The sequence below is a fragment of the Rana temporaria genome, chromosome 2 (genome assembly GCF_905171775.1).
Source record: "Rana temporaria chromosome 2, aRanTem1.1, whole genome shotgun sequence".
Lineage (NCBI taxonomy): Eukaryota > Metazoa > Chordata > Amphibia > Anura > Ranidae > Rana > Rana temporaria.
In genome coordinates, this window is record NC_053490.1 from 368206028 (window position 1) to 368228797 (window position 22770).

General features: G+C 42.6%; 1 protein-coding gene across 6 annotated transcripts in view; it reads right to left on the reverse strand.

Annotated features, from left to right (window-relative positions):
- Window positions 1–22770, reverse strand: part of NAV1 (neuron navigator 1) — a 282057-nt gene that overhangs the window by 106575 nt on the left and 152712 nt on the right. For 5 of the 6 annotated variants that reach the window (XM_040337722.1, XM_040337721.1, XM_040337720.1 and 2 more), the window contains one exon: window positions 1518–1656. In XM_040337722.1, coding sequence (XP_040193656.1) covers window positions 1518–1656 — 139 coding nt within the window. Of the gene's footprint in view, window positions 1–1517; window positions 1657–3802; window positions 3871–22770 lie in introns of those variants that run through there. The other variant, XM_040337723.1, reaches the window with a different exon arrangement.

Sequence of the window (22770 nt, forward strand, 5' to 3'; positions counted from 1 at the left end):
GACCGAGTACAAGTACTGATACTTTTTTTTAAAGTACTCACCGGTAAACTGAGACATCATAAAAACAGATTACAATGCTCAGTTATGTGAATGGACAGAGAAAGTGCACACTGACTCTGTGCATTTAGAAAAGGACATTCAGTAAATTACAGATTTACCGGCTCCTTTCTCCACTCTCCATCCTGACAGATCTGGGACAGGGGGGTGTCGGAAGAGGACAGAGGGGGACTAAACAGACCCCTGTCATCTCCCCTTTAAGATAGAGAAAGGGACTGAGGGCACAGATTCCCCAGTCGCTTTCTCTGCAGCCTCAGCTGCACTGAAAATGAATGGACAGAAGACAGCGGTTCCTCTCCATTCATAAACTGATACATTATAAATACAGATTATAATGCTCAGATAAATGAACAGAGGAAGTGCTCACTGACACTCATTCAGAAAAGGACAGAGCCGGTCAATGACAGATTTACCAGCTCCTTTCTCTGCTCTCCATTCTGACAGATCCGGGACCGGGGAGGGGGGGGGGGACAGGGTGGTCGGAGGAGGACAGAGAGGAACCAAAGGAGCATGGAGGACATGGCGACGACCGGAGGAGCACGGAGAGGGGGACACAGAGGAGGACACAGGGGACAGTCAGGGGTGAACAGTGTAGCGGTGGAGGGGGGAGTTGCAAGCACCGATCTCCCTGTATAAATTTCAATAAAGCAGCTGCCAGCCACGGGGGAGGGGGGGCGGCTGTCAACTGCTTTATTGAAATCTATACAGGGAGACTGATGCTTGAAACTCCCCCCACTGCCGCACCGATCACCCCTGACTGCCCAGGTAACGGGTGAAGCTTTGGAGCATTTGCAGGAGTACAAGTACCTGCAAATGCTCAGTATTGGCACTGATACTAGTATCGGTGTAACCCTAGCTCATATCATGCCAGCTTCTGATCCTTTAACATGTGACACCCATATCCCATCAACAATTCCTGCATTGCCATGAATGGGCAAATCAGGGGACAGAGCTGCCACTCTAGGTATGATTGCAGGTAGAGTGATTGATTAGGACAGAACAGTGTCTGATGATTTATTGATAAAGAAAGTGTCTCTGAAATGATGGTAAAAGAGACACTGCCACTTAAGTTGTCTGCCCAGCAACCAAATAAAATGTTAACTTAAAGTGTACCTTTACCAAGACAAATATGGGGGCCAGCTACTATGCTAAACCACTGACTGCAGTGCAATCTGAGCTAAGTTCTGGAACAAGTATGCAGATCAGAAAAATCAGGATGACATGCTTTTTGTGGGTTATAGTAATGGAGGATCAGCACAATGGCCAGGGAAATTACATTTTCAGAAATCGGAAATGAAAGCCCCGATACTTAATGTCTTTAAAATGTAAAAGTACCGTAGAAATCGATGTAAATACATAATTACATAGAATACTATATGTTCCATGATTAGCAGGTCATGTAAATTGTGAATATACACAGCTACCAAACAGATTTTCCTCTTTTCCCATTTTCTACTTACAGCAATGGTGGAGCTCCGTCTGGATGTGGTGGGTGTGGAGGGAAGGGAAGTAAGTGAAGAGCTTGCGTTGCACTCTTCCGAACTGAGATTCCCTGATGCATCACTCAGGCCACTGCTTATAGAGCTGCTCTCGTCCCAGCTGTTGATATAAATATAAACATTATGTAGCTTTGCATGCTGGCTATTTGTGCAATTGATTATACTAATTATAAATTTTTCAGATAATATCATGTTTTTCAAGCACGGGAAAAATGTGTGGATGGCCCTGACTCCATTTTGGGTGCAATGCTTCTCCTGCACCCAAGTAGCACCGTCACTTTATTTGCACCCTCTCTTACTGTAGGACATAGAATCAGACTGTGCAACTGAATTTTCTGTTGTTCCCAACCAAACACATGCTGGACTGTGTTGTAATTACTTAAACCGGTCTGTAAGGCTAAGCTCACACTGGCATTAAAAGCAGGCATTTGAGAGGCGTTAAAAACGCTCTTTACACACCTATGCACAACATACAATAGACAGCACACCGTGCTGTTCACACTATCAAAACTTGAAATATTGTGTTTTTTCAAAATTGTCGCTCTTTTTTTGTTTATAGCGCAAAAAATAAAAACCGCAGAGGTGATCAATTACCACCAAAAGAAAGCTCTATTTGTGGGGAAAAAAAGGACGCCAATTGTGTTTGTCACACGACCGTGCAATTGTCAGTTAAAGCGATGCAGTGCCGATTCGCAAAAAATGCTCTGGTCATTGAGCAGCCAATTCTTCCGGGGCTGAAGTGGTTAATATTTGTTCAATATTGTATTATTGTTGGGTTTTGTGTTTGTATGCATTATGGGCACCAGTAATTGGATGTGAAAGGTGTTACAACCAAAATCAAAAATCATAATGAAGCAATTGTAATAAAAGTCAAACCTAAGGGCCAGTTCACACCAGACGCAGTTCCGTGTGCATTTTTTCTGCACTAAAAATGCATGCACAGTGTTTTCCATGTATTCCAATGACTCTAGTTCACACCATGCAGTCAGTTTCCGATGCAGAAACTGACTGCATGGTGTGAACTAGAGCCATTGGAATACATGGAAAACACTGTGCATGCATTTTGTGCAGAAAAAAAGCACACGGAACTGCGTCTGGTGTGAACTGGCCCTAAAAGTGTATTGCATTATTATATTTAAGAAACGTGAAGCTACAGAATTAGCTAGAAACAAAATTACAATCAAAACTGTATACTACTGTGCCTGACAAATGTATTTAGCAAACTAGAATATGTCCTATGCTGACACGCAGCACTTTTCAGTCACCCTGTGGCCAGAAAGTTCAATTCAAAATCCTGCACTTGTGACTATCTCACTACTACGTGAGAGGTAGACTGCTATTGGAGGGTGGCCCCTTCAGATGGGAGTGCTCCCCCCTTCTTTCCTTCCTTCCTTCCTTCCTTTCCTTTTCTCTTCTAGTCTTTTCCCTTTCTTTTCCTCCTTTTGTGTTCTTCCTTATTTCTTATTATTATTTTGTTGCTAATATACATTATTCTGCTGAGTGACGGGTCCTTGAGGTTGGTTGGGCTCTCCGTTGAGAGGCCCCGTAGTGGTCCCGATTTAGCCCCTTTTCTATATGTCCGTTGACAGTTTGAAGTATAAATCCGGGAAAATGTCATATGAGAGTTATGTTGTTTTGTCCTTATTGACTTGCACCTGTAACTTGAATTTTATTGCATGGACGGATCATACCTGTCTTTCTATTGTATCTTTTATTTTGAAATTCAATAAAAATATTGGAATACAACAAAATCCTGCACTTGGCTATTTATTTACAGTTTACTTTTTTGTACGTTTTGTTGATATTTTGTTTCATGCAAGGACTCTCTATATGAGATGCAGCGTTTTCATTAAAGTATAACTAACTTTTATTGTTAGTGAAAGTAAAAGGAAATCACACATTTTGGGTTGTTCCCAGAAAAGTAATAGAGGAGAAATCTTCCAAGGTGGACACTAGTTCTGGTGATATGGGGGTCATCAAGGAATTCCCTTAATTTGCAGGGATTTCCTCTCACTTCTTGTTTAGCTATGGGACAGGAAGTGAGAGGAAATCTCTGTAATGGGACAAAGATGGCAAAAAATCTGAGAGGGGTTATAATCCTCCTGTGCTCTATCCAAAATGACACAAACGTTTTGCCTATAGATCTACTTTAACACAATCTTGATTTCTGAATCAGCATATCTAAGAGATGTGTGACTATTCCACATTAAAGTGTATCCAAACCCAAAAACAATAATGAAATATACTGCAGTATAACAGTCCCTAAATGTAGTAGCTGCTTTGGTTTTCTCTTTCTCATGCTTTTTTTCCCCTGTAGATCAGTGGTCATCAAACCCTGTGCTCAGGGCCCACTAACAGGCCAGGTTTTATGTATTACCTTGGGGAGATGCAGACTAGAATACTGCAATCACTGAGCAGCAAATTATATCACCTGTGATGTATTTCAGTTATCTTGCAAACCTGGCCTGTTAGTGGGCCCTGAGAACAGGATCGATGACCACTGCTGTAGATCACACTTCCTGCCCCTTCTTGTCTTTACTCATTGAGCCATGGTTTTAATACTTAACTTTGAAAATGTCTTCCTTTTTTCATCTTCATCAGTCATGGTAAATTGATGGAACTAGTACTTTTCACAATTAATTAGGTTCATTATGCAAAGTGACAAGGACACTTAGGGGTTGATTTACTAGAACTGGAGAGTGCAAAATCTGGTGCAGCTGTGCATGGCAGCCAATCAGCTTCTAACTTCAGCTTGTTCAATTCAGCTTTGAAAACCTGGAAGGTGATTGGTTACTATGCAGAGCTGCACAAGATTTTCCACTCTCCGGTTTTAGTAAATCAGCCCCTGTATTTCTATCAAGGTCAACAAGTATTGTCTGTGCGTGCTGAAGATGTTTCTAGCCTGAAGAGTGAAAACAAATGCAGCCACCTTATCTAAATACTGTAAGCGGCAATATATTGGATTTTTTTTTTTGAGATTCATATGCATCTATGGATGATCCATGGTATTTTCAATAAATGTATTTAGTTGTTTGCAAAGCAAATCTATCACATGTGTATAGATGGCTATATATTTAAATTAACTGAAAAAAATCTGACACGGACATTATGGTTGTATAAACCTATTGGGGGTTATTTACAAAAGGCAAATCCACTTTGTACTACAAATGCAAACTACACTTGAAATTGCACTGAAAGTGCACTTGGAAGTGCAGTCGCTGTAGATCCGAGGGGTACATGCAAGGAGAATAAAACACAGCATTTTAGCTTGCACATGATTGGATGACAAAATCAGCAGAGCTTCCCCTCATTTCAGATCTACCCCTCAGATTTACAGCGACTGCACTTCCAAGTGCCATTTCAAGTGCACTTTGTACTTGTAGTGCAAAGTGGATTTCCCTTTCGTAAATAACCCCCATTATGTATTAAGCTAGTACCCAGTCAGGGAAGCAGTTTTATTTTATATCTGCAGGGCTAGCTTACAATCACACTTCAAAATAGATTTATTTTTTTCATTACAGTATCTTTTCAGTTACAAACAGGAGAAATGAAAATGTCTGCCACTGAGTAATGAGTTAGAAGCAGCTGGAATTCCCAGTAGAGGCAGGTCCACTATTGAACTATTTGAAACCTTAACTTTCATAACATGCCCTGGCCAGCTGTCCAGACAGCTGCTCTATTTGCCTGTTACAACGATAAGAATGGTTGGGAGACTGATGACATAATTTACTACAACTTTTATCCATAATATAAACAATGATGATGTCACAACTTAAGTCGAACAGGTAAACCAGAAACAGAAGGTGCCATTTTTGTTTATTTTTGTAAAGAGAATATCTGAAGACAGATTCCAAGACATTAAGCATAATGTATAAAAATGCCCTGTGCCCCTTTCACACGATCGGACCGTTCAGGTCCGCCTCTCAGTTTTGACGGCGGACCTGAAGGGCCGCTCCATGCAGTCTGCGGAGACATGTCCGCTGACATCCGACCCAATCCGCCAAAAATCGTACGGATGGCGATACGTCCCCATCCGTCCATATCGGATTGGGTGAGATCTGATAAAAACGGACATGCTGTCTGTTTTCATCAGGTCTCCCCATAGGAGATAGCGGCACTGCACAAGCCCCCCACGCTCAGTGAGCAGAGAGGGACTTGTCATCAGCGGAGAGATCTCCTCCTGAGCTGGTGGGAGCTCCGCCTGTGCGGAAGAGGCCTAGTCTAGACATATTTAGGTGTTAAGTAATATTTTCAGATAAAATGTACACAGATGTTGGCAGACAGCCCCCTGAACAGTGGAATACATGTAGAAATTGTACCTGGCTCTTTGGGTACCTTGCCTAATAAGGCATATTGTTCTGGTAATTCCACCATCTAACACTCTCCTTTATTAGTGTTACCAACTGCAGATCCTGGTGAGAATACGGCAGCTCTTAATCAAAGGCTAAGGGTCCTTTCACACGGAGCGGACCGTTTCTGTGTCCGCTCCGTGTGTCCGCCAAAGCTCAGCGGGGATCCCCGCTGAGCTGTCGGCGGATAGGGCGGTCCCCGCACACAGTGCAGAGACCGCCCTGTCTCTGCTCCGCTCTCCCCTATTAGGGATCGGATGCAGACGGATGCTTCATCCGCTAACGGACGCGATCCCATAGGGATTAATTACAAGTCCGTTAACGGACTTGTAATGAACGAACGGTCCGCTCGTGTGAAAGGACCCTAACACAATGTTGTACACAGGCTGTAGCAGGTGTCCCCACTTAAAGATTTATTAGTGACAATGGTCGATGGGGCAAACATTGATGGTGAACCCTGACAGCAATAAAAATATCTGGTTTCAACTCTTCCCAAATCTATCCAATATTGGGAAAATAAAATTTTGGATGGCGTTTTCTTTTGAATTAAATAGTAAACAGTTCTAGCACTACTGTCATAGAAACCTATGTGGCAACAAGCAGACCTGGGACTAGCCCGGTGCAAGATGCCCATTTACCCGCTTTTTAGGACAAGTAGATATTTGCTTATGTATAGATTAAAGAGACTGTTCACATTTCAAATATGCAATGATAAGGAAGAAGGATGTTAATATGTTGCTATGGTTACCAAAGCCTGACTCTTTCTATTCATACTTGCTGGTAATCACTACTGAGTGCAGAATTCCCAGTGGAAAAGCACAGTAAACAGGTTATACATTCCCTGTATAGTCTGATAGGTAACTCGGCCCTATCTCCTGCCTGTGTCTCATTTGACACCATGCAATAATTTCAATTGGCTGTCCTGACTCTTTCCAAATATTGCGCTGCACCAAAATACATGGTACTTTATTACTATGCATTTTGGCATGTGAATTAGCAAGAATTGTTGCGGTGCCATTAAGAATTATTGGGCCCTGTCGCGTGTCTGCAGAATGGCATCATGTTTTTCCGCTCACGAAGTCCCGCCCACAGGGATGTAACACGTACGGGACAAATAAGGGTAAGATTACCAAACTGAGTATAGTGACCAAGCTGCTGATGGTCTGATTTGTCAATATTGGACGGGATCCTTCCAGTAGACAAGGGTTACTTTAGAAAAATAGGGGTAGGTTTGGGACATAGAGATGTGACCAAAATAAAGTCTGAGGATGAATCAGCCACAGAAGAACATCAGCAGTTTATATAGACTGTATTAATGAATGCATATAGGATCAAAAAAGGGACTCTGTAACGCGTAGGGACAGACGGAAGTCACGTGACGTCACCCGAAGCAATTGCTGACTTTGTGTACACGCTGGAATACCAGACACTGGGTCACAGTGCCTGTTTTGTAAGTTTTACTCTGTTTCTATAAAAATAAAAGTTTTTAGCCTTGCGGAGAGCACTATATATGTTCTTTTCATTCGTATGATCTATGTGGCTCTGGAGTTGTGGTTCCCTATACCTCGTACATTGAAATTGGTATCGCTTATCTACAAAGGGACGTGTCGGCATCTGTTTGCCCGATTTGGTTGATTGCCATTATACCCCATGAGGGAAAAGCATATATGACCCTCATAATAAAGGGTCCGTTCTGTGAAGTGAGCTGCCATTTCTTCTATTGGTGGAGGTTTTTTCCCACAAAGTCACCTGCATGCTTACCATATTGTAGCACCACTGAAGACATCACATACCGGTGGACTTGTGATATATGGACTTGTTACTAGCGCTGCCCTGTCTTTTTATATTTACTCTTTTGGGATTTGAATGATTGACCCCTAGTGTTCAGCAGCTTCAGAAGGTTTTTTTGCGCTGATTGTGTTTTTTTATATATATTTATTGTGTTTTTTTGCCCTGCAAGAAAGCATTTGATTTTGCACCCATTCCGAAACGCACAAGTGTGAAAGTACTCTGTAGGAAGAAAGCTTCAATTGAGCAATTGGAGCAAGATAGCACAAAGTAATGGTGCCTTCTTTCCTAGTTAGCACTTTCCCTGTCTTTCAATGGAAGGGAGTTATGGCCAATAAAGCCGGCCGTACACGGTGCAAATTTCTTTCCTGCAACCATGGATAGAATGTCTTTCCTGCAACCACGGGTTGCAAGAAAGAAGTTCACTTTATTCCCCCATCAACACAGACAGTGTTGATTGGGGAATACCTCCTGCCATGCTTCCCCAAGCCCAGGAGAAGACAGTGATTATTGCTAGCAGCTATGCCAGCCGCTAGCGACTTTCTCATGTAAGAGCCAGCAGGCTGGTTGTACCCAAGTTGAACGATTAATCAGCTTGGTACAATCAGCCTGCCCATATATGGCTAGTCGCTGCTGAACCAGCCGAGATTTGAACCGTCTATGGGCCAGCCTAAGGCAATGGGATAACGGAATGCATCATGGGAGCAGAACTGCTTGATTAAATTCTTTACAGTGCCATTTTGTTGCTAAGAGCTGATGTGCAGAAAGCAAAGGGGCTGAGTAATAGCATTGGCATTGTCCCCTAAATAAGTTCCTGGGTACATATTTAGACTCATAGTATGGGGCTAAAAGGGTGTTTCCAAGCCAGCTCAGTCTGCAGTCACACACTCCCACCACACAAATTGCATATTGAACACTGTCTGTGCCCTCCCCATAAACACTGCACACTAGAGTGTAGCTCAGTTTAGCAGAAGTCTCTACCTCTTCCTAACTCTGCAGAAGCAAGGATTCTTATTACTTCCCATTGTGCAGCATAGCATTGGGCTTTACTCATCACTCTCTATCCAGTATCCATACCAGCAGTAATGTGTCCTGTCAGTACAGAGCATTCTTGATATTCTGACAGCAACAGAGCATGTGTATTAACCCGTCAGAAATTAACTGCAGTGTGTGTGCATTAACATTTCAGTAATCCACAGAGCTAACCCATCAGTCCCCTAGCTTATTACCATCAATCCTTCAATGACCTGTCTGCAGTGAATGTGATCTGCTTCAAGAGCACATGCATCAACTCCTCACTTCTCAGCCTTTTGGCTAAATCAAGTGTAGTATTCGTTCTTATCAGTGTCCAGCAGGGGTGCTCCACACTTTATCTGGTCCTTATGGATAGGATGATTGTTGTATAGTGCCCTTGCTGGTATGATGGGGGTTCGTACCTTACCAATGGGTAAGGAAACTGAATAGAGCATGCACCACGTAAGATGTGAGTTGAAAGTACTTTACTGGCGTGTAGGTTCACAAGGGGGCAAATGCTTCCTGATTTGAACTGTGCTACCTGGTCAAGTCATGGGCTGGGAAGGCAGGGAGCCCATGGTGTTAAGCATTCCCCAGGAGTTCTAGTTTAATCATGGGTTTGAGACCTCACTGTGAGAACGAGCTCTTTGCCAGGACACCCTTGCCTTTTTCTGGCACTAAGCCTCATGTACTAGGCCTTTTGGCTGAGACTGGGGCAATGTTTTTTATCAAGCTGCAAGGCCTAGCCGTTCTTTATTTGCATATTTATTTTTCTCTCCACATGCGCTTATGTTTGTGTTGCCTTTTTACTCTGGGTGGAGGGTCCTTGGGCCTACCCTGAAGTCTAAAGGGAGGATGTGTGGCCATTAGGTACCTTTCTCCCCTGCCTAGGGGAGTCTCTCTTCAGGAGAGCTCCTCACCTAGTACTCAGTGGTCGGCTACAGCTGATTATGAAAAGAGTGGTCTGCCAGGCCCTTTGGCCTGCGTGCGCCTTACCCTCATTAGGAGCCTTGCGCCCCAGGGGGTCAGAGAGGGGTCCTACTTCTTTAGGAGGTGGAAAAGAAATACACCCTAAGTGCACTTTTTTGTGTGTGTGTGTTCACATGCACTTTTTTGTTCACTTACCGGTGTTTAGTGTTTGCACACCCACCACCAGCTTAAAAAAAACATGCATCAACCCCTAAGAGTAAGCACATTAACCACTTAGTGATTTGTCCTCAGCATATAAGCATTACTCCTTAGCACTCAGCACCCACTCAGGTGTGAGTTAATTAACCCCTTTGTGACCTGTCCTCAGCATATAAGAAATAACCCCTCAGCACCCAGTTCCACTCAGGTAGGTTAACCCCTCAGGTCCCATTCCTCTGGGCATATGTGATAACCCTTCAACACTCAACCTTCAGTCCATGTGTATTATCCTCTCAGTCCCCAGGCACTCCTCTCTTTCTGCACATACTCCCCGCTGTCATACTCTTCACACCCCCATCCTGCATAAACTGTCGGAGAAGACACTTCTTTAGAATTGTTTGCTCTATCCCCAAAATGCCCAACCTTTCCTGAGCTGAAACAGGTACACTTTTGCAATTTTTTTTTTTAAATATGACAGCGTTAAATGGTATGCTTGTTAATTATAATATCTTACATTTTACAGGTCTTTCGTAAAAAAATTCCAAAGGTTCACAAAGTTTTTCTCACAACTGTACATATGTTTATTATTTGAGGATACAGAACTGGTTCTATCTGATGACACTTAATTGAACAATGCCACGCAAAAGAACACAGAAACACCCTTAGGTTTAAGTTCAGTCTCTTTAGTCAACCAGAAAAATGTCCCAAAAAACAATAGTGGCTTAGGGGACTTTAATTGTGGCACACATTATTTTATATTGATAACAATGACTCAGAGTTTAAACAGTTCATTAAACCAGAATTTGTTTTGAGAAAAAATATTTTGCATGTTTATTAGCAAAGCCATAAAATATGTAAAAACTTGTTAGACATTTTACTAAGCACCCAATGCTGTATGTATAAATGGGACAAACATCTCTAGGGGGTGTATGAGAAGTGCCAGTACTGGGATATCTAAGCACTGACACTTATGCCGCGTACACACCATCACTTTATGTGATAAAAAAAACGACACTTTCTGTGAAGTAAAAAATGACGTTTTTGAAACTTCAATTTTCAAAGACGAAGTTGCCTACACACCATCGTTTTCTCACAATGATCCTGCAAAGTGAGGTTACGTTCCACCACGTTTTACCATTGAAGCTTGCTTCATAAGTAGCTTCTGGGCATGCGTGGATGAAAAAACGTCTTAGAAAACGACGTTTTTTGCTACACACGGTCAATTTCTGTGAAGTAAAAAGTGCACTTTTGAAAAACGACACATAAAATTGAAGCATGCTTCAATTTTTTTTGGTCGTTTTTTACAAGACATAAAACGACGTTTTCCCCCACACACAGTCAATTAAAGTGACGTTTTTAAAAACGTCATTTTTTTTCATCACATAAAGTGATGGTGTGTACGCGGCATTATACTCCCCCTAGAATTGTTCACCCAGTTTATATACCGCACATTGTACAACTGTTATAGTGTACTGCATTATGGTTTTATATATATTTTTATGGCTTTGCTAATAAAAATGTAATGTATTTTGTACAATATATCTGTTCTTATGCATGGTTTAGATCCTGGAGGTATACTAATCAAAATAAACACATCTATGACATTTACATTATCCACTTTGGGTGTCAATCTTTCTAGGTATACAACATTCTTCATTCTTTTATTCAAACCTTTCTACATTGTCTTAATCATGAAGAAATAAATTATAGAAATACATTTTTAACAGGGGTTCCCTGAAAACCGATAGCTATTTCAAGAGTTCCCCTGAGGTAAAACAGTTGAGAAAAGCTGGTACATAGCAGCAGCGGCTCGTCAATACGGAGCGCAGGGGTGCCCCCCCATATCATATGTCGGACGCGTTGATTCCAATGTTTTTTTTTTTTTAAAGCACATGATTAGAGCCTGAGGCTTTAATTTGCCTTAAAAAAAGGGTGGGCTTGGGGCGCAGAGCGACCGAGATGGGGTAAGTGTGGGGATCGAATGATCGACCGGGGAGGGGATGCTGGAGACCCGACCGACCGCCGGGGTGTTGGGGTATGGGTGGTGGCATCGGGCAGATCCCCCCCCCCCCCCTAAAAAAAATATACCACCAGCCGCCCCTGGTATATAGTATACAATCACTGTATGGAGTTTATACAGCGAGGGAGAGTTACCAAAACAGGTTAATTTAGAATACTGTGCATGGTAGCCAATCAGCTTCTAACTTCAGCTTGTTCAATTAAGCTTTAAGAATAAAACCTGGAAGCTGATTGGTTTCTACGCAGAGCTGAACCAGATTTTGCACTCTCCAGTTTTAGTATATCTCCCCAAATGTGTCACTAAGGCTAGCTAAACATTAAGTGGTTCTATATTTGATACAGCATATTATAGCAATGAAAATCTCTTATGACCAGTGTTTGATCATTTTCTTTATCAGCACACAACAATTATTGTTGTAACAACCCCGTTGGTATGCATCACTCCACAATAGCACTGAGGACAGGAAGGCACCATAGTGTCACTAAAGGAACCATCTGCTTACGAATAGGATAATAATTGCTAACTGTACAAAGTGATATAATAAATGTCTGGGGAACACATAGTCTATCCTCATGAGACAACTACTCTAATCCTAGAAGTCAGGTAACCAATTAGTTAAAAAGCTATAGTTGTCACCCGTGTTTTATGCTTTATCTATAGAAAAGAAAATATATGACTACCGTATATGCCAAAGGCAAGACTGAATTGCGTAGTTTGTGGATACTTTATTCATTTCCTTCTGCTTTATGAGAATTTTACACAGTTATGCAGGAGGTGAATTGTTAAAAAATTCATTAAGTGATATATTACTGCTCATTTACTTATGTTTGGTCTATTTCCGTGAACACAACAGCAGCTATGGCAGAGAAATTGTCATCCACTTGTGTTTCGACTTCAAGTATGAATTGCTTTTGCGACTTTTGGGACCGGTTTATGGGATGGAGATTTCAAAACAAGTGAGTTGCCTCAGGTGGTATCCATGCTGAGAAAATAATCCTAGAATCACGTCTGCATGAACATGCTTGGGCTCTCCTGTCGTCGCCCCCTCTCCCCCCCCTATTGATATGGTTTCCAATTAATGTGTCCCAGTTTCTTCATATATGATAATTGGGAAAGAACTTTTTTTTATTTTACGATATCTGTCTTTTTACAGAATGTCACTTGATTTGTACTAATTTTACACGATTAGGATTGCTCCTCAGCCCAGATAATTTTTCCTATGCAAATCACAAAATCTAGCAGAAAAATTGACAAATAAACAAAAATTTTCCTTTTCTTCAGTTACTGTACTTGAGGTCCAGGGCTTCAGAATCAGTATTTTTGTATAACTTTATAACTGATGGAATCTATTTGAATCTAGAAGAAATAACTAATAATTAGGAGAAATAAATAATCCAAACAGAAGAAAGTAGATTTATCCTTTACACTCTACTGTGTTCATTATAAGTTCACAGATCTGCATCTTTAGCATTTGACCTAAACCCTCTTAAAAGATTAAACACATCTTTAGTTACAAGTGACAAGCGAAAGTATAATATGGCTGAAGGCTTCTGCTGAAGTATAGACTGGGATTTGAATGACAAGGCAAGGAACACATAATGAGATAATCCCTGAAAAGCTAGACATTAGCTAGGAAAAAGAAAAAAATACCATGAAATGGGATTGACACTGAATCCATTAAGAACAGGGAGCATAATCACCATAGCACCAAAATAGCCTAAAAAACATCAATACATTGTTAAAAGCCAATGTTTTTATTTGTGAAAGATAAGAAGTCAAGATCCTGGTGTGGTGCCACCTGTTGCACAATATACAATACACAAAACAAACAATATTACATTAATGAGGATTAAAAACAAAATAAAGTTTTGTTCTCTTGCTTGTAGTGTCGCCACAGGAGGTGCATTTGTCTCTAAACTCAGAATGGAATGTCATGAGGTTCAAACAGAGAGCATGGCACTGGTTGGAAAAACTGTGGACTATGTATGTGTCACCTAGGTTTCTCACATACATATTGGTAAGGGGCTTTAGGTCTGATAACTGATATAGAGAAATTAAACTTGTTTTCTCAGAATCTTAAATAAGTCCTACAGCCAAGAGCCTTTGGCCCCGTACACACGAGAGGATCGATCCGCTGGAATTGATCCGCGGACCGGTTTCAGCGGATAGATCCCCTGGTGTGTACGATATTTTTCCGCTGATTTTTGTCCCCGGGGATGGATTTCCAGCGGATCAAGATTTCTTAGCATGCTAAGAAATCTATCCGCTGGAATCCAGTCCAGCAGATTGATCCGCTGGTCTGTACAGACTCAGCGGATCAATCCGTCCGCTTCTATCCCTCGCATGCGTCGTAATGATTCGACGCATGCGTGGAAGTCCTTATATAACAGCGTCGCGCACGTCGCCGCGTCATCATCGCGGCGACGGCGCGACACGTCACCGCAGGGATTTTGATCTCATGGTTAGTACAACCATGAGATCAAAATCCGCCAGAGGATTTATCCGCGGAAACGGTCCGATCCTCTAGTGTGTACGGGGCATTTGGGTGGGATAAAGTCCCAATTTATAAGCCCAGGTTTTACCTGGTAGCCAGACTGCTTAGTTTCAGCGGTGCACGGGCATTATATATATATATATATATATATATATATATATATATATATATACATACAGGGAGTGCAGAATTATTAGGCAAATTAGTATTTTGACCACATCATCCTCTTTATGCATGTTGTCTTACTCCAAGCTGTATAGGCTCGAAAGCCTACTACCAATTAAGCATATTAGGTGATGTGCATCTCTGTAATGAGAAGGGGTGTGGTCTAATGACATCAACACCCTATATCAGGTGTGCATAATTATTAGTCAACTTCCTTTCCTTTGGCAAAATGGGTCAAAAGAAGGACTTGACAGGCTCAGAAAAGTCAAAAATAGTGAGATATCTTGCAGAGGGATGCAGCACTCTTAAAATTGCAAAGCTTCTGAAGCGTGATCATCGAACAATCAAGCGTTTCATTCAAAATAGTCAACAGGGTCGCAAGAAGCGTGTGGAAAAACCAAGGCGCAAAATAACTGCCCATGAACTGAGAAAAGTCAAGCGTGCAGCTGCCAAGATGCCACTTGCCACCGGTTTGGCCATATTTCAGAGCTGCAACATCACTGGAGTGCCCAAAAGCACAAGGTGTGCAATACTCAGAGACATGGCCAAGGTAAGAAAGGCTGAAAGACGACCACCACTGAACAAGACACACAAGCTGAAACGTCAAGACTGTGCCAAGAAATATCTCAAGAATGATTTTTCTAAGGTTTTATGGACTGATGAAATGAGAGTGAGTCTTGATGGGCCAGATGGATGGGCCCGTGGCTGGATTGGTAAAGGGCAGAGAGCTCCAGTCCGACTCAGACGCCAGCAAGGTGGAGGTGGAGTACTGGTTTGGGCTGGTATCATCAAAGATTAGCTTGTGGGGCCTTTTCGGGTTGAGGATGGAGTCAAGCTCAACTCCCAGTCCTACTGCCAGTTTCTGGAAGACACCTTCAAGCAGTGGTACAGGAAGAAGTCTGCATCCTTCAAGAAAAACATGATTTTCATGCAGGACAATGCTCCAGCACACGCGTCCAAGTACTCCACAGCGTGGCTGGCAAGAAAGGGTATAAAAGAAGAAAAACTAATGACATGGCCTCCTTGTTCACCTGATCTGAACCCCATTGAGAACCTGTGGTCCATCATCAAATGTGAGATTTACAAGGAGGGAAAACAGTACACCTCTCTGAACAGTGTCTGGGAGGCTGTGGTTGCTGCTGCACGAAATGTTGATGGTGAACAGATCAAAACACTGACAGAATCCATGGATGGCAGGCTTTTGAGTGTCCATGCAAAGAAAGGTGGCTATATTGGTCACTTATTTGATTTTGTTTTGTTTTTGAATGTCAGAAATGTATATTTGTGAATGTTGAGATGTTATATTGGTTTCACTGGTAAAAATAAATAATTGAAATGGGTATATATTTTTTTTTTGTTAAGTTGCCTAATAATTATGCACAGTAATAGTCACCTGCACACACAGATATCCCCCTAAAATAGCTAAAACTAAAAACAAAACTAAAAACTACTTCCAAAAATATTCAGCTTTGATATTAATGAGTTTTTTGGGTTCATTGAGAACATGGTTGTTGTTCAATAATAAAATGAATCCTCAAAAATACAACTTGCCTAATAATTCTGCACTCCCTGTGTGTATGTGTGTGTATGTGTGATATATATATATAAAATATATGTATGTGAGCTGGCTGATGTTCAATGCTCTTTATCCATCATTCCCTATGCTGCGAGAGTCTGCTGCTATGAGAAAAGGCTGAATAATGGCAGAACACTATGAACTTGCTGTATAAAGTCCTCCTGCATTGAAACTATGTTGTGTCCTTGTTTTGTTACATAGTCCAGTTCAAAAAATACACAAGTCTTTCCAGTTCAACCAATAAAAGGAAAACATTTAAAGTAAAATCCTATATATACACACACACACACACACACACACACACACACACACACACACACACACACACAATCATATACCCACAGTTGACCCAGAGGAAGGCAAAAAAAACTCCAGCAAAGCATGATCCAGTTTGCTCCAGCAGGGGAAACAATTCCTTTCTGATCCCCCCAAGAGGCAATCGGATATTCACTGGATCAACTTTACCTAAGAAATTATAGTATCCAGTTATATTATGTATATTTAGGAAATAATCCAGTCCTTTTTTTTTAAGCAATCTACTGAGCTGGACAGAACCGACTCTTAAGGGAGTCTATTCCACATTTTCACAGCTCTTATGCCACGTACATACGATCGGTCAAACCGATGAGAACGGTCTGATGGACTGTTTTCATCGGACCAAAACGATCGTGTGTGGGCGCCATTGGTTATTTATTCATAGGTTAAAAAAAAGCCAACTTGTTTTAAATTTAACCGATGGATTCCTAACCGATAGAAAGAAACCATTCGTTAGTAGGCACAACCATCGGTTAAAAATCCACGCATGCTCAGAATCAAGTCGACGCATGCTTGGAAGCATTGAACTTTGTTTTTTTCAGCACGTCGTCGTGTTTTACGTCACTGCGTTCTGACACGATCGTTTTTTTTAACCAATGGTGTGTAGGCACGACTGACCATCAGTCAGCTTCATCGGTTAACCGATGAAAACGGTCCATCAGACCGATCTCATTGGATGGACCGATCGTGTGTACGCGGCATTACTGTGAAGAAATCTTATCGTATTTGGAGATTAAATCTCTTTTCCTCCAGACGTAAAGAGTGCCCCCTTGTCCTCAGTGTTGACCTTAAAGTGAATAACTCAACACCAAGTTCACTATATGAACCACTTATGTATTTATACATGTTAATCATATCCCCCCTTAATCTCCTCTAGTTCATGATTCTCAGGCAATTCTCTTTACAATATACTATATATATAGTATAGTGGGATGAAATCTTCCTAGACAGAATTGAGACAACTTTGTCAATGTCATTTTGAGTGTAGTGGCTCAAAATATCCACGTATATCATGACCATGCCTCTTTTTGACGCAGTGTTATTTTCACTGACAATTGCACGGCCATGCAACACTGTATACAAACAAAAATTAATATATTTTTTCCCCCACAAATAGAGCTTTCATTTGATAGTATTTAATCACCACTAGGGTTTTTCTTTTTGTGCTATAAAAGAGAAAAAAAAAAAAATCTTGGAGAAAAAAAAGAAATACATTTTTACTTTCTGCTATAAAACACACCCAATAATAATAATAAAAAACATGTAGGCCAATATGTATTCTGCTACATATTGTTGATAAAAAAATCCCAATAAGCATATATTGATTGGTTTGTGCAGTTATAGCGTCTACAAATTATGGGATATATACTGGAATTTTTATTTGTTTATTTATTTTTATACTAGTAACTAGTTTTATATTAGTAATGGTGGTGATCAGCAACTTTTAGCAGGATTATGATAGTTCGGTAGGCAGTCTGACACTTTTGACACTTTGTGGGAACCAGTGACACTAATACAGCGATTAGTGCTAAAAATATACACTGTAACTGTACTAATGACATTGGCTAACATCAAGGGCAATCAAGGGTTAAATGTTTGCATAACAGTGCTTGGTGCATTAACAGTGTGCTGTTTCTAATAAGGGATGTGCTGGCTTTGCAGGGAAACAAAAACCGGCACAGAGCTCTGTATTATTTAAATTAACAGAGCTCTCACTTATCATCCTTTTCACTGATCAGCGGTCAATCATTAGCCAGGACCTGCTGTTCGGCTTGTGCTGTGACTAATCACAGCACAGCAGGAGTGGCGGGCGCGTACCCCCTTCTCGGAAGTGCTGGATCACATGCTAGATACGTAATCGAGTGCAGGACAGCTACTCTCCTACTTGGGGTGGTCGGCAAGCAAATTTTAAGTGGTTTCAATACTCTCTAGGTCACTATCACAGAAAATGTACGTTATGTACGAGGACTGTTCAAGTCAAACCAGGACTTTTAATTTTACAGCTATAAAAAGGGATGCTAGCATGGCGGTAGTACATGCAGTAGTAAGTGGCAAGTGTGTCCTATCACTGATAGGCTGTGCACATTTTGAGGCCCAGTCCAGAGACCGTTGATCAAGATGACAGACAAGTGTTGGTGTGTGCATGGAACAGTATGCGGTGATGAAGTTTCTTGTGAGCAAAGGCGTAAAACCTGCGGATATCTACAAAAGACTTCAAGTGCAGTACGGTGTAAATGTTTCAAAGATGGCTGTACGACCGGCAATGACAATCCCGGGGGCCGTGGTGGTTCCCAGCCCACGGCAATTATTCTTGTGAACATTCAGTGCATGGAATGCCTGATCCTGGATAATCTATGCATAACCTGTAGTGAAATTGCACAAGAGGCAAATCTTTCTGATGACGAACTGAAGCAGGATGTCCAACGATGGTTCAGGCATACTGACAAATCTTTCTATGCCCAAGCTTTCCAGGCATGAGCTAAAATATGTGATAAGTGTATAATAGTAGCAGGGGAGTATGTTGAGAAATAAATGCAGTTTCCACTCCTTGAAACTTGTTCTTTTATTATAAAAACTCAAAAGTTTGAATTGAACGCCCCTCGTAGATCAGGAATTCTATCTCCACTGCAGCATACTCATTCTTATGCTCCAAAAAAATGAAATCAAGGAACTAGCTTTCAGAAAAGGTAATGGTACATGTACATATATATATATATATATATATCACTCACACACACACACACACACACACACACACACACACACACACACACCTCCGAGTACTGCTTTGTCAAATATAATAAAAGTAAAATCCCATCCACCTCAACCACTAACTATGAACATTAAAAAAAAAAAAAGGAATCACTTTGATACTGTTGACCACCTGCTCCTTCTTAAAGAGGAAGTAAAGCCTAAAAAAAAACCCTGCAAGACAAAGGCATAATGAGCTAGAATGCATAGTAGGGGTGCAACGGATCAAAAAACTCACGGTTCGGATCGTTCCTCGGATCAGGAGTCACGGATCAGATCATTTTTTGGATCGGCAAAAAAAAAAAAATTCTCTCCCACTGTAATATCCACATCTGCCCCCCCCCCACACTGTAATATCCACATCTCCGACCTCCCTCCCACTGTAATATCCACATCTCTCCCCCCCCCACTGTAATATTCACATCTCCCCCACTGCAGTGGCGTCACTAGGGTTGGTGTCACCCGGTGCAGAAAAAAATTGTCAACCCCCCACCAACTATAGTCCCCCCTCAGTAAAGAACCCCCTTGGTGCAGACACCCCCCCCCCCCAGGTAGTAACAGGCAGACACCCCCCAGTTAGTAACAGGCAGGCAGACACCCCCCAGGTAGTAACAGGCAGGCAGACACCCCCCAGGTAGTAACAGGCAGGCAGACACCCCCCAGGTAGTAACAGGCAGGCAGACACCCCCCAGGTAGTAACAGGCAGGCAGACACCCCCCAGGTAATAACAGGCAGGCAGACACCCCCCAGGTAGTAACAGGCAGGCAGACACCCCCCAGGTAGTAACAGGCAGGCAGACACCCCCCAGGTAGTAACAGGCAGACAGACCCCCACCAGGTAGTATGACTCCCAGCGGTGTGTCCCACGAGTGCTGGCTCCTCCTCCTCTGTGGGTGTAAACAGAGAGGAGGGCCGCCGCCGGGTGTACCAAGATGGCCGCGGCTCCGGAGCTAGGCCAAAGCCGCGGCCTTTCCTAATGTTATGGCTGCGGCTCCAGAGCTAGGCCGAAGCTGCGGCCTTTCCTAATGTTATGGTCGCGGCTTCGGCTTGGCTCCGAAGCCGCGGCTATAACATTAGGAAAGGCCTCGGCTTAGCTCCAGAGCCGCGGCCATAACATTAGGAAAGGCTGCGGCTTTGGCCTAGCTCCGGAGCCACGGCCATAACATTAGGAAAGGCCTCGGCCTAGCTCCGGAACCCACGGCCATAACATTAGGAAAGGCAGCGGCTTCGGCCTAGCTCCGGAGCCGCGGCAATCCGCGGGTCACAGTGTGTGCCGATCCGAATGGGGTGACTCGTTCGGATCACAGATCAACTGTGATCCGTTTCACCACTAATGCATAGCACGACATAGGACAGTGTACAAAGACGGCATAGCATAGCCCTCCTCGTACACCGCTCAGGCAGGCCAGCATCTCTCCCGGAGGTTACCTCCGGGTATCGCAGCTCTGCCGCTGTGATTGGCCAGAGCCACAATGATGTCACTCACGGCACGGGCTCCTTTAGGAGCTGGAAAGATCGCTGTTGCTAAAGTGCGCCTGTGCCGTTGTCTAGGGCGACATCGAGGTTTAGGAGATATTTCGAGATATAGGTGAGCCTTAATCTAGGCTTACCGGTAGGTAAAAGTGGTTGTAACGGGTTTACAACCACTTTAAAAAACTACATTCCCTTGGTTTCCAAGATTGTGCTCTATCCTGGTTCTCTGCCTATCTACCACGGTGCTCCTTCAGGCCGAGTACTCACGGCAGGACATGTCCGATGAAAACGGTCTGCAGACCGTTTCCATCGGACATGTCTGGCCGGGGCCTGCCCGGGGACTTCTGTTCGATGGCTATACACACCATCGAACAGAAGACCGCGCGTAAACAATACGCGGGGCGTGTCCGTGGTGTCGACGCGTCGATGACGCGTTGTCGCCGCGACAATGACGCGCCGGCGTGGGCGGCCTGCCTTGAAAATGCTTCCACGCATGCGTCGAAGTCATTCGACGCATGCGAGGGATGGCGGGCGGCAGGACATGTACGGTAGGTCTGTACAGACGACCGTACATGTCCGGGCGGACAGGTTTCCAGCGGACTGTTTTAAAGCAAGTCCGGGAAACAGTTGTCTGCTCAGAAACGGTCTGTCAGACAATTGTTTGCTGGAATCCTGTCCGCGCGGCTGTACACACGACGGAACATGTCTGCTGAAATTGGTCTGCCGACCAGTTTCAGCAGACATGTTTGGTCGTGAGTACGGGGCCTCAGTGTTACCTACAACTCTGTCTCCTCTCCATTTCCTCTTTCTGTGGGGGTCCGTTCTTGCTCCCCTTTTCTTCGCTATCTATACCTCCTTCCTTGGTAACTTGATAACCGCCCACAGATTCCAATACCACTTATACGCCAATGACACCCGAATCTATCTGTTTACTCCTCTCACCTCACTCCTTTAGTCTCCTCTCGCATTACTAACTGACATATCAGCATGGATGTCACACCATATCCTTGAACTAAATCTCTCTAAAACTGAGCTATTAATATATTTACAAAATCAATACAAATGCTGAAATTTAAACAATTTTTTGTTTGAACAGTAAACCCCCCTCGGGTCTGACTGACTTCCAAATCACATTTTTGTGGATTTGGAGCATTCCTAAAATATGTAGACTAAAAGACACTTCTACTTTATGTAATCAGTTCCCAAATAAAGTAATTGTTGGCAGCCACAAAGTCAAGAATAAGGTTGGGTAGTAATCATGCAGAATGACATTATACAGTGAAGATGCATATTGCCTCTGCCAGTCCGCTTGTCTGCAAAGGGAGTGGTTAAATGTACATTTTTGTGAAGCACAATGTTTGTTTAGTAACAGACAGGACTGCATTTCCCATAATGGTACATGTGGGCCAATGCTGAGGTCAGCAGTTTCGGAGTAATTAGGCACTAAATACAGCCATAGACTGTTCAAATCTTGGGTGGTTCAGCAGGGACCGGCTGACAATCGAGCCATGTATGGGCAGGCGGATTGTATCCAAGTCGATCCATCGTTCAACTTGGATACAACCAGCATGTCAGCTTTTTAGGATGTAATTACTGCCAGCAAAAAAACAACCCCCCCAGGAGAACACAATAGCTCAGCGGGAGGGATTCCCTCATCACTGAAAGGGAATCCCTCCCTCCCACTAAAACTCGTGGTTGTCAGAAAGAAAATCATATATCTATGGCCAGCTTAAAGTGGAAGTCCATTCAAAAATGTTCTATTAATTATATGTAAAATATCTTTATCTTTGACATTATTCATTTTCTATATAGCTGTTTGCCAAGATTTGAAAGTCTAATCAAAGCCAGACAATCAGCTTCTTCCTGTTCTTCAGAGACAACCTTACTTCCTTATTTCTGAATTCTACATGGGTGCCATTGAAATCAATAGGCTGTGACTTGTCATTCGACTTTATGTCCAAAGTCACATTACAATTCATACTAGTAGAAACGGAGCCTTAGTCTACGTTTCCACTATTGCAACCCCAAAGTTGCATGATTTAGTGTGTGACTTTGATGTTGACTTTCAGTGCAGCTTTGATCCAACTTTATGCTCTCTGGATCAAAGTCGCATCAAAGCACTGAAGGCACCTTTTCAAAGTT